Source organism: Tiliqua scincoides, chromosome 1 (assembly GCF_035046505.1).
Source record: "Tiliqua scincoides isolate rTilSci1 chromosome 1, rTilSci1.hap2, whole genome shotgun sequence".
Taxonomy (NCBI): Eukaryota; Metazoa; Chordata; class Lepidosauria; order Squamata; family Scincidae; genus Tiliqua; species Tiliqua scincoides.
Genome location: NC_089821.1, coordinates 2,670,499 through 2,682,584, shown reverse-complemented (window position 1 = coordinate 2,682,584; position 12,086 = coordinate 2,670,499). Strand labels below are relative to the sequence as shown.

The window sequence follows — 12,086 nt, the reverse complement described above, 5'->3', positions numbered from 1 at the left end:
GGAAGCCAGTGGAAGTGCTGGTGTAAAACATGCTCAACAATCCACACTTTTTGGGAGGTAGGTCACATTGACTCACAACTGGCATTTCCAAAATTAACCCCACATATGGGGAGGAGGGTGAATGGAATCCATTCTGGAATCCATCTTTCAGATGCAGCTGCAGATTAAGGCTGGCCAGCTATTATAATCTCTGCATTTTGGACTGTTTATCATCTCCAAGCAGTTTATTTGCACCCTAATCCTTCCAAAGGTTATATGCTGTGAAAGTGTAATGTTTTCTTTATGTGTATGCTCTACCTATTTCCCTGAACAAGTGGGAAAGCAGAGTGACAGTGCTTATTAAAATGTTATCACCTTGTATCTGTCCCCAAAATAGATCTGTGAGGTTAGCTGGGGTGCCATCCATTTACAAGAAGTCACTTGCCATGTACATCATGGCCTAGTTGGGGAGACAGGCAGTTTCTCATGTCCCAACTCATATGCTAGATGCAAGGCTATCCCTTTTCCCCACATATTTTCTCTGTATATACATGCCCCACACTCCCCCTTCAGAAGATACAATCAGACCAAAGTAAAATATGCCAAATCACTGTAAAGGGGAGCAAATTTAAATGGCACAAGTCAAACATTTCCCAGGTTTTTCCTTTGAAAGAACTTTTTAAAGCTGTTTCTCTCCCAATTGAGATTACTTCTGGTCACAGACCCCATCAGGAGAAAAACAGCACGAAAGAAACAAGCTGGGAAGGAAGAATGGCCGAGGAAAGGGTTTATCGCCCCAGCTTCTTTCTGATTTGTTATGTTGTTGTTGTTGTTGTTGTTGTTAACAGTATTTATATACCGCTTTTCAACTAAAAGTTCACAAAGCGGTTTACAGAGAAAAATCAAATAACTTATTAGGCTCTTCTTTCTTTAAGATGTTAGGCTCTTCTTTCTTTTCTCCACCACCCCTTTTGCAGCAATTCATGGCAAGCAGACACCAGCACATGCATCTGACAGTACCTGGTTGGCTCCATTCTTCAGTGACAGCCATGTGCATATTAAATGCATTTGAACTACAAATAAAATCTCCACCCCTTGTACCTGCTTCAATAAATTATGGCCCGAGTGTGATGCAAGTTAGTTATGACTCTGTTCCTAAGAAACCCAGGCGCCTTGTTTCTGGGGACAAACTTGTTTCACTCTTTTCAGTGAACCCTACCTTAAGTAATAATAATATATAATAATATACAGTATTTATATACCGCCTTTCTTGGTCTTTATTCAAGACTTTATTCAAGGCGGTTTACACAGGCAGGCTTATTAAATCCCCAAAGGGATTTTTACAATTTGAAAGAAGGTTCTCTCTTTCAAGAACCACCACATTCAAGATGTTACACTCCGATCTGGTTTCACATTCTGGCCTCCATCCTCCCACGCTCCGAGCAGATGGAACAGCTCAGCTGCAGCTTGCCAGCTGCTTCAAGGTCGCACGGTGCCGGTGGCCTCGAACTGGCGACCTTGTGGATGTTAATCTTCAGGCAAATGGAGGCTCTACCCTCTAGACCAGACCTCCTGCCCAGTAATTCTTCTGCTTGCCTGAGCCTGCAGAAGTGACTCTTGGGAAAAGACATTCAAATGGTCACCTGACCTGGTGTTGTACAACCCATTCTATGTTACCCAAAACTGTAACATTGTGCAGTTTCTTCTGCTTGTGCAACCACATATGGCTTCTGTGCAAACTTCTTAGAATACAATTTTTATTTTTGGGGGGAAAGCCGACAGGAGCCGAGGGGCATCTGGTTTGGGACTCCTCATCCCTATGGGAAGAGGATGGGGAGGTTAGAGAACAACAAGGCAAAGGCAGAGTAGGAGAAGAAATTGGGATTGGTAGCGTTATAGGATGTGATAGACACTTTGGCACAATGAGAGGATTCAGGGATAAAGGAGCTAATAAGCAGCACATCCTGGGGCATTCCATGCACAAATGCTTTTATGCAAATGCCCAAGTCTCCCAGAAAAGATGGGAGAACTGGAATGTCTGGTGACGAGGGAAAACACTGACACTGTGGGCATAACGGAAACCTGGTGGAATGCGGAGAATCAGTGGGATACCGCAATCCCGGGCTATAAACTCTACAGGAGGGACAGGGAGGGGTGGTTTGGAGGTGGGGTGGCCTTTTATGTTAAGGAAGGGATAGAATCCAGCAAAGTAGAGATTGAAGGTGGGTCCGACTCCATAGAATCTCTACAGGTTAAATTACCAGGCCTGATGTAATACTGGGGGCATACTATCGTCCTCCAGACCAGAAACCAGATGGGGACCTTGAAATGAGGAAACATATCAGGGAGGTGACAAGGAGGACAGGGTTGTAATCATGAGCGACTTCAATTATCCTTATATTGACTGGGTCAATTTGTGTTCTGGTCACGAAAAGGAGACCAGATTCCTTGACATGCTAAATGACTGTGCCTTAGAGCAGCTAGTCATGGAGAACACCAGAGGACAGGTGACTGCATTTAATATTGTGCGGTACTTAGGACCTGGTTAGAGATGTCAATGTTACTGAGCCATTGGGGAACAGTGATCACGCTGCGATTTGTTTCGACATGCACGTCGGGGGAAGAATACCAGGCAAATCTCTCACAAAAACCCTTGACTTCTGACGAGCAGACTTCCCTCAAATGAGGAGGATGGTTAGAAGGAGGTTGAAAGGAAAGGTAAAAAGAGTCCAGTCTCTACAGAGAGCATAGAGGTTGCTCAAATCAACAGTAATAGAGGTCCAGCTGAAGTGTATACCGCAAAGGAAGAAGGGCTCCACTAAGTCCAGGAGGTTGCCCGCATGGCTAACCAGCCAAGTTAGGGCAAGGAAGCTTCCTTCTGTAAATGGAAGTCTTGCCCTAATGAGGAGAAGAAAAAGGAACATAAACTTTGGCAAAAGAAATGTAAGAAGCTGATACAGGAGGCCAAGTGAGACTATGAGGAACACATGGCCAGCAACATTAAGGGGAATAATAAAAGCTTCTTCAAATATGTTAGAAGCAGGAAACCCGCCAGAGAAGCGGTTGGCCCTCTGGATGGTGAGGGAGGGAAAGCGGAGATAAAAGGAGACTTAGAGATGGCAGAGAAATTAAATGAGTTCTTTGCATCTGTCTTCATTGTAGAAGACCTCGGGCAGATACTGCTGCCCGAACGGCCCCTCCTGACCAAGGAATTAAGTCAGATAGAGGTTAAAAGAGAAAATATTTCAGACCTCATTGATAGATTAAAGATCAGTAAGTCACCAGGTCCTGATGGCATCCACCTAAGAGTTATTAAGAAAATGAAGAATGAAGTTGCTGATCTCTTGACTAAAATATACAACTTGTCCCTCAAAACAGCCACAGTGCCAGAGAATTGGAGGATACAAATGTCACACCTATCTTTAAAAAGGGAAAGAGGGGGGACCCGGGAAACTATAGGTCAGTCAGTCTAACATCTATACCGGGTAAGATGGTGGAATGCCTCATCAAAGATAGGATCTCAAAACACATAGACGAACAGGCCTTGCTGAGGGAGAATCAGCATGGCTTCTGTAAGGGTAAGTCTTGCCTCACGAACCTTATAGAATTCTTTGAAAAGGTCAACAGGCATGTGGATGCGGGAGAACCCGTGGACATTATATAACTGGACTTTCAGAAGGCGTTCGACATGGTCCCTCACCAAATGCTACTGAAAAAGTTCCACAGTCAGGGAATTAGAGGGCAGGTCCTCTCCTGGATTGAGACCTGGTTGAAGACCAGGAAACGGAGAGTGAGTGTCAATGGGCAATTTTCACAATGGAGAGAGGTGAAAAGCGATGTGCCCCAAGGATTTGTCCTGGGACTGGTGCTCTTCAGCCTCTTCATAAATGACCTGGAGACAGGGGTGAGCAGTGAGACGGCTAAGTTTGCAGACAACACCAAACTTTTCCGAGTGGTGAAGACCAGAAGTGATTGTGAGGAGCTCCAGAAGGATCTCTCCAAACTGGTAGGACGGGCAGCAAAATGGCAGAGGCGTTTCAATGTAAGTAAGTGTAAAGTGGGCAAAATTTTGGGGCAAAATTTCAGCCACACTAGACGCTGTTCCAGAACCACCATTCAGAGAGGGACACCATAGTCTTTCGAGACTGAAGGTTGCCAACATATATCTGTACAAATTGATGGTAAGGCCACACCAGGAGTATTTTGTGTCCAGTTCTGGTTGCCACATCTCAAAAAGGACATAGTGGAGATGGAAAAGGTGCAAAAGAGGGCAACTAAGATGAATACTGGGCTGGGGCACCTTCCTTATGAGGAAAGGCTACGGCGTTTGGGCCTCTTAAGCCTAGAAAAGAGACTGAGAGGGGACATGATTGTTAGTTGGCAACCTTCAGTCTCGAAAGACTATGGTATCGCGCTCTGAAAGGTAGTTCTGAAACAGCGTCTAGTGTGGCTGAAAAGGCCATGATTGACATGATTGAGACATGATTGAGACATACATGATTGAGACATGATTGACATGATTGAGGACATGATTGACATGATTGGGGACATGATTGAGACATACAAAATTATGCAGGGATGGACAGAGTGGATAGGGAGATGCTCTTTACACTCTCACATAACACCAGAACCAGGGGACATCCACTAAAATTGAGTGTTGGGAGAGTTAGGGCAGACAAAAGAAAATATTTCTTTACTCTGTGTGTGGTCAGTCTGTGGAACTCCTTGCCGCGGATTTGGTGACAGCATCTGGCCTGGATGCCTTTAAAAGCGGATAGGACAAGTTTCTGAAGGAAAAATCCATTATGGGGTACAAGCCATGATGTGTATGCGCAACCTCCTGATTTTAGAAATGGGTTTTGTCAGAATGCCAGATGCAAGGGACGGCACCAGAATGAGGTCTCTTGTTATCTGCTGTGCTCCCTGGGACATTTGGTGGGCCGCTGTGAGATACAGGAAGCTGGACTAGAAGGGCCTATGGCCTGATCCAGTGGGGCTGTTCTTATGTTTTTATGTACTCAGAGGGAGTATTAACCAATATATTTATCTAAAATTAAGAAACCACCATTTGCTACTAACTCTGCTGTCTGCTTTTATTTTGAAGGGGAAAAAGACCACCTTAAAATTGCTTTCTACATTTCAGAATACAAATCTGAAAAAAGCTATAAAAACATAAACAAGACTTCAGTCTAGTAGGCAGCCCCTTATTGCTGTAGTTTTAACCCAGGTCCACTTTAAACTTAATATTTTGGTCAATTCTTCAAAAAAGTTCAAATGCTAGTTACAACAACTGTATTCACAATATAGATATGATTACAGTATGCTATAGACAACGGCCAAAGCTACGATCTTTTGACTCAGTCTATACTAAAACATACTCCTTGGGAAACACACATACACAAGTTGGTTAGAGGCTCTTAGCAGCAGCATTTAGAAGTGCTGTCACAAAATCCCAAGAAGAGCTACTGACATGCATAAACTAAGCCTTGATGAGCAGAGAAGGCTTGGGCCTAGTACTTTTCTTCTTACAATGTGGTTCCAAATCTGCAGTACTAGTGGTTGAATGAAGCACATTTTTCCAAATGAAATACAAAGGGCTTTCCATCCATTGCTAAAGCAAAACAGAACAATACACAAATATTCTTTTGAACAGTCTAGATAGCAATTGAAACACCTGAGTTAGGTCTTACAAACAAGGTTTTGTAAGAAAGAGTCAATGAATATATCCACATCTCCATATGAATCTAGACACTTTTTTCTTACAAAATGTATTACTAGAAATGTATACCCAGTTGAACAAACAACCGTACAAGAACAAAAACTTTAAGCCCCATTTAATAAGATGGAATTTTGATTAAAAATAGAAGGCAATTAAAATGTACTCAAGGTTACATTAAGAAAAGCTTCACAGTGTAATACTGAGACTGTCACAAAGTTAAGAAAATACTGATATCAAAGGTACAAACAATCACAATGTTAGACAAAAGTTACTATCCAAAGGAATTTTGTAAAACTGAAAGAAAAATGCCACCAGCACTCAGCGTGTTACATCCTTGTGTGCCTGCAACCAGTCAGCTCATCTTCAAAGTTGCCACTACTGTGTCTTGCTTGTTTTGTCATCTGTAGAAATCCTTAGTTGCAGATGGTCAGTTCTTAGTAGCTCAATCCCCAGCTTCTGACTGATCATTGCTTAGGATAGTCTTCGTCACTGCACAAGTTCAAAATAGTGCAATATTGCCATTATATGCTGAGGCATGAACACATAGCCAGTGTAAAGTGCCATTCCAAGGATGGACACCAACATGGAATCTGAATGTCAGTAAAGGAAAATCACATGTTGACAGTGCGTAACAAGCAACATAACAAGAATGTTCTAATGTTCTATCAGAAGCAGAATAATAACAGTGCTAACATCTCTAGTTTAAGAACAGCTCCCTGTTTAGAAGCCTACTGGCAAGGTCTAAAAACATCTCTTTTCCAGCAAGCCTTCTGATTCTAACTTGGGTGCTTGTCGGTTTTGTTGGTGCTTTTATTGTGTTATCAGATACGACGCTTTACATGCTGCCTTCCACTGGCAGTCTTTTAGTGTTTTATATTTTTAATATTTATATATTTATTTTGCATTTTATAGTTTGATTTTAATTGTATTAATACTGTGGTGAATCACTTAAAGCACCTTCAGGAGAAAAGCGGGATAAATCTAGTTGTATCTGGTCAACTACATAATTCAGACAGATAGATAATTGGCAGATAATTAGATAATAGATAATAATTAGATAACTAGATAATTGGCAGCAGTTTCTCACGACATGAAAACAAGATTGCTATGTACTGAGATTATACCAGCAACACCAGGCAGATCAGGATTTGGGACAGATTTTTCTTCTTGATACTGGCATGCGAGTAGCAACACGTCAACAAAGTCCCCAACTAATTACCACACCTGGTTGGCAACCTTCAGTCTCGAAAGACTATGGTACAAGCCTACAGCACCTGGTATTCCCAAGCGGTCTCCCATCCAAGTACTAACCAGGCCTGACCCTGCTTAGCTGCCAAGATCAGACAAGATCAGGCTCCACTACAACACATCACATAACTCTTATTTTCCTGTCCTGGCATGCATCTAATCCCCAACCACAAATGCTCAGAAGAACAAAACCACAGCAACTTAACTCATCAGGCAGGCTCACCCCACCCTCTTCACTGAATGAAGTCTCACAATGGTTTATTAATTATTTATACTCCACCTTTTTCCCTGAAGGGCACCCAAGGCAGCTAAATTCAATATGTCTTTTAAAATGCCTCCCCTTCTAAAAAGCCAGCCAGCCAAATGACATGTGCTTTAAAACCCCTTCAAGTCTACTGCTGGAAATTCGTCCCAATTTACTCCCAACTCAGCAGATAGGAAACTTTCAGAAGAACAAAATCACTTCTTTCAACAAAATCTGGGAGATGAGAACAAAATCTGGGAGGGGAGAACATCCTGAATTATCTGAAAAAGACACCCACTTTCGACGTATGTATTAATTCCATGTCACAGCTCCTTCTCAAACACTCCAAAGCAGATGATCTAAGAGGCCCCAAATCCCTAAAAATTCCCAAAACTGGACTCTGAATCACACTGTCCCATAACCTATTCACATATTCAAGAGTCTGTATGCAATATACACAATTGTTTCTGTGCACATGTACAGTTATTTACACATTATGTTCAACTTGCAAACCCCAGCATGTTTAATTTATACTCTATGTTTTCAAGGTAGATACCCCTTAGGAGAGCCAAATGAAGAAGCAAGCCTGGTTGGATGAGAGCAGGGGTCACCACCTGAGAGGCAGTCAGGGGGCTGCCCGCTCTCCCGCAGGTTCATAGAAGCAGCTGATGGTGGGGTGGAAGGTACCAGGTGAGGACTGGGGGAGGGGAACCACGCAAAGGATACTTCAGACCAGGTATATGCAGTGAGCGAGGAGACAGGTGAGGCAGAGCCTCCACGCCAGAGTCCTTCAAAAATCACCGCTGCCATGTGGGATGAGGCAGCGCCTCCCCACCAGATTTCTTTGAAAAGCACCGCTGCCACTGCCATGTGAGATGCTCAAGCACATTCAACTCAGGCACAAAGCACATGGGTTGAGTGTGCTTGAGCACTTCACACAGCGGTGGCAGCACTCTTCAAAGGACTCTGGTGGGGAGGCGCTGCCTCACCCCACAAGACAGCGGTGCTTTTATAGACTCCGGTGAGGACTCTGGTGAGGATGCTCTGCCTCAGCTGCCTCACTTCACACCACAACTTGCACATCTCACATGATGGCGGTGCTTTTCAAAGGACTCCAGCAGGGAGGCTCTGCCTCACCTGCCCCCCACCCACCACATGTCCCTGCCCCAGACACTCTGTCCTGCCCCCCCTCCAGCAGGTTCTCCCTTCCTCCTGCACTACATCACAGCTTTACCAGCCCCCTCCTGCCCTTCCCTCCCTCCCTAGCCACTAAGCTTGAGGAAAAGGGATACTGACCCACTCCTCAACCTTGACAGCAGTGACCCAGTTCCCCAGGACGGAGGAAGACTGGTGGGGAGGGAAGAGGGCCAGTGGGGCTGGGTGGAGTGTGGGGTCTCTGAGGTAGCAGCACGTCCTTCTCCCACACAAGCACTTCCTCTCTCCATCTTCCCCCACCCAGTCCATCAGGGGCAGCCCTGGCTGGGCAGGAGGGGGAGGCAGGGAACCAGCAGGGTGGCAGAAGGTGCCGAGCGGGGACAGAAGATGGGAGAGGGGAGAAGCATGCAAGGGACGCCCCAGACTGACCCTGGGCATCCCTCCTCATGCTAACCCCTCATGCCGACCCTGCCCTGCCCCAGAGAGCACTCCCTCCTGCCCTCCCAGCCAAGCCCCTCTCAGAGGGTCCAACCTGCCCCCCAGCCCAGCCCAATGCCCTCAGAGGATCCATCCTGCCTCCTGTGTGAAGGGCTCCTCTCTTCCTCCTGCCCCCCAGCCCAGCCCCCCAGGGGCTCCCTCCTGCCCCCCAGAGGGCTCCTCTCTTCCTCCAGCCCCCCAGCCCAGCCCAGCACTACACCCTCAGAAGATCCCTCCTGCCCCCCCAGTCCCCACCCCAGAGGGCTCCTCCCGCCCCCAGCCCAGCCCCCTCAGAGGCTCCCTCCTGCCCCCCAGAGTGCTCCTCTCTTCCTCCTGCCCCCACCCCTCCACCCTCAGAGGCTCCCTCCTGCCCCCAGAGGGCCCCTCTCTTCCTCCTGCCCCCACCCCTCCACCCTCAGAGGCTCCCTCCTGCTCCCCTAGTCCCCACCCCAGAGGGCTCCTCCCGCCCCCCAGCCCAGCCCCCTCAGAGGCTCCCTCCTGCCCCCAGAGGGCCCCTCTCTTCCTCCTGCCCCCACCCCTCCACCCTCAGAGGCTCCCTCCTGCTCCCCTAGTCCCCACCCCAGAGGGCTCCTCCCGCCCCCAGCCCAGCCCCCTCAGAGGCTCCCTCCTGCCCCCCAGAGGGCCCCTCTCTTCCTCCTGCCCCCACCCCTCCACCCTCAGAGGCTCCCTCCCTCCCGCCCCCAGCCCAGCCCCCTCAGAGGCTCCCTCCTGCCCCCCCGAGGGCCCCTCTCTTCCTCCCGCCCCCCAGCCCCGCCCCAGAGGGCTCCCCCCGCGGCAAGGGATACTGAAGACGGTGCGCTCCCAGGGCTCGAGCATGTAGAGCGCGGTGACCAGCAGGTACTGGTAGTAGAGCCACGACACGCGCTTCCAGGCCGAGTCCAGCGCCATCGTCGTCGCGCGCCAGGCAGCCGCCGGGGAGCGGCCGCAGTCCCGCCCCGCCCCTCGCCCCGCCCCGCCCCGCCCCGGAAGGCCGCAGGCAGCGGAGAGGGCGGCGCCAGGACCCGGAGGGGCGGGGCTCGCACTGCCTGAGGCAGAGTCTCGCCTGGCCTCTCGCAGGAGCCGGCGCTGACTCCTCCGCTGACGGGCGACGGGGCCCTGCGGCGTGTGCGAGGCAGAGCCTCCCCCACGGCACCACCGCCATGTGGGGCACACAGGCACACCCCCACACCGACCACAGTGTGTCCCGCCTGGACTAGGGAGGGGAGGCTCTGCCTCTCCACCAGAGTCCTCCCAAAAGTGCCCCACCGCCGTGAGGCGCTCCAGCACTCTCAGCCCCGCGCAGAGGCACAGCCTCCCCCTGCCTCCCATCCGATGGACTGGGAGATGTCAAACACCTGAGTACGCAGGAAGATAACTTCTTCCCACTGGAAGAAGGGCCTCTTTTTTTTTGGGGGGGGGGGGGGGAAGAGTAACATTTCACCCTTCACAGCTGGGAGCAGGCAACAACTCAGAGAAGTCCAGGCATAGTTTAAGTTTCCCAGATCTGATATAACCCTTCATTAAAACTGGGAGGGGAAGTGCTTATTTGGAAGGGAAAAAAACAGGTTTGTCCTTGGCATACACGCTCCTGCAGATACAATGAACAAAGACAGTATTTAAGTAAGTGTAAAGTCAAAACTTCCCAAAGGGCTGCTGGGTTCTGAGCAGTCTGTGACAGATCAGGAGAGAGATCTTGGGGTGGTGGTGGACAGGTCGATGCAAGTGTCGACCCAATGTGCGGTGGCAGTGAAGAAGGCCAATTCCATGGTTGGGATCAGTAAAAAAGGTATTGAGAACAAAACAGCGTTGTACAAATCGATGGTAAGGCCACACCTGGAGTATTGCGTCCAGTTCTGGTCACCACATCTCAAAAAGGACAGAGTGGAAATTGTTGTTGGCAACCTTCAGTCTCGAAAGACTATGGAAAAGGTGCAAAAGAAAGCGACTAAGATGACTACAGGGCTGGAGCACCTTCCTTGTGAGGAAAGGCTATGGCGTTTGGGCCTCTTCAGTCTAGAAAGGAGACGCCTGAGGGGGGGACATGATTGAGACATACAAAATTATGCAGTGGATGGACAGAGTGGATAGGGAGATGCTCTTTACACTCTCACATAACACCAGAACCAGACATCCACTAAAATTGAGTGTTCGGAAGGTTAGGAGAAACAAAAGAAAATATTTCTTTACTCAGTGTGTGTTTTGTCTGTGGAACTCCTTGCCACGGATGTGGTGATGATATCTGGCCTGGACACCTTTAAAAGGGGATTGGACAAGTTTCTGGAGGAAAAATCCATTACGGGTTACAAGCCATGATGTGAATGTGCAACCTCCTGACTTTAGAAATGGGCTATGTCAGAATGCCGGATGCAGGTCTCTGGTTATCTGGTGTGCTCCCTGGGGTATTTGGTGGGCCTATGGCCTGATCCAGCAGGGCTGTTCTTATGTTGTTTTCAGACACTGCAAGTTATTTACCATCCCTAGAAAGACAACATTACATAGCAGTAAAGAAATTTGTAGAGCCAGTGTTTGCCAGATCCCTATGTCCAAACTTTGGTTAGAGAATTATGCCCACTTCAAGCTAATTAGCTTCCTTTCTCCCCCCCCCCCAACAATGACCCTAGTTCTGCCCTGCAGCATTGCTGGACCCCACCTCCAGGGTAGCTCACCTGTTCAACCTGCAGAGGTCCTCCTTCCTCCCCTCTCCTGCTAGCAGCTCCTCCCACCACTGCAGCAGCAACTTGGTCCTCCACATGTCTTAGGCGTGGCAGCCAAACACCAATCTCAGTCTCCAGCAGTTTCTGCTCCAAAGTCCATTCTCCCATCAGTCCATCAGCAGTTCCATAGTCCATTAGCCATTAATCCAGTTTCCAGCTTTCCTCCTCCTACTACCCACACCAAACTCTCCCTTCATCAGACGCTTTTATGCCTCAGGGCCCTATTCCCCTCAAGTGGCTGCAGCTGTGCAGCACTCTCCCTGCTGAATGCCCAAGCCTGACCTTTAAATATTTTCAAATATGTTCTCCCTTCCCAATAAGCTGAAGCCTGGAAAAGCCTTCCATTTCTGCCCAGCCCACAGGTGTACACATTTGTTCCTGTTGCATATATGGAACATTGGGCAGAAATGGCTTAAAGAGACAAAAATTCCAGACACACATTATATTACCACTGCAAATTTTTAGTATTGGGCTTTTAAAATTGGTTTACTGCTGGCTTGTAAGTAACGAATCTTAAATGCAGTTTTGTAGAAAAGCCCCAATCCTCTGG

General features: G+C 48.0%; 1 protein-coding gene across 1 annotated transcript; it reads right to left on the bottom strand.

Annotated features, from left to right (window-relative positions):
- Window positions 1–5,058: 5,058 nt before the first annotated feature.
- On the bottom strand, window positions 5,059–9,778 carry SPTSSA (serine palmitoyltransferase small subunit A). The gene is made up of 2 exons (XM_066636714.1): window positions 9,629–9,778; window positions 5,059–6,288 (listed from the first exon to the last, which is right to left on the bottom strand). The coding sequence occupies exons 1-2, from the start codon at window positions 9,729–9,731 to the stop codon at window positions 6,185–6,187; spliced, it is 207 nt and encodes a 68-aa protein (XP_066492811.1). The 5' UTR covers window positions 9,732–9,778; the 3' UTR covers window positions 5,059–6,184.
- Window positions 9,779–12,086: the final 2,308 nt, after the last annotated feature.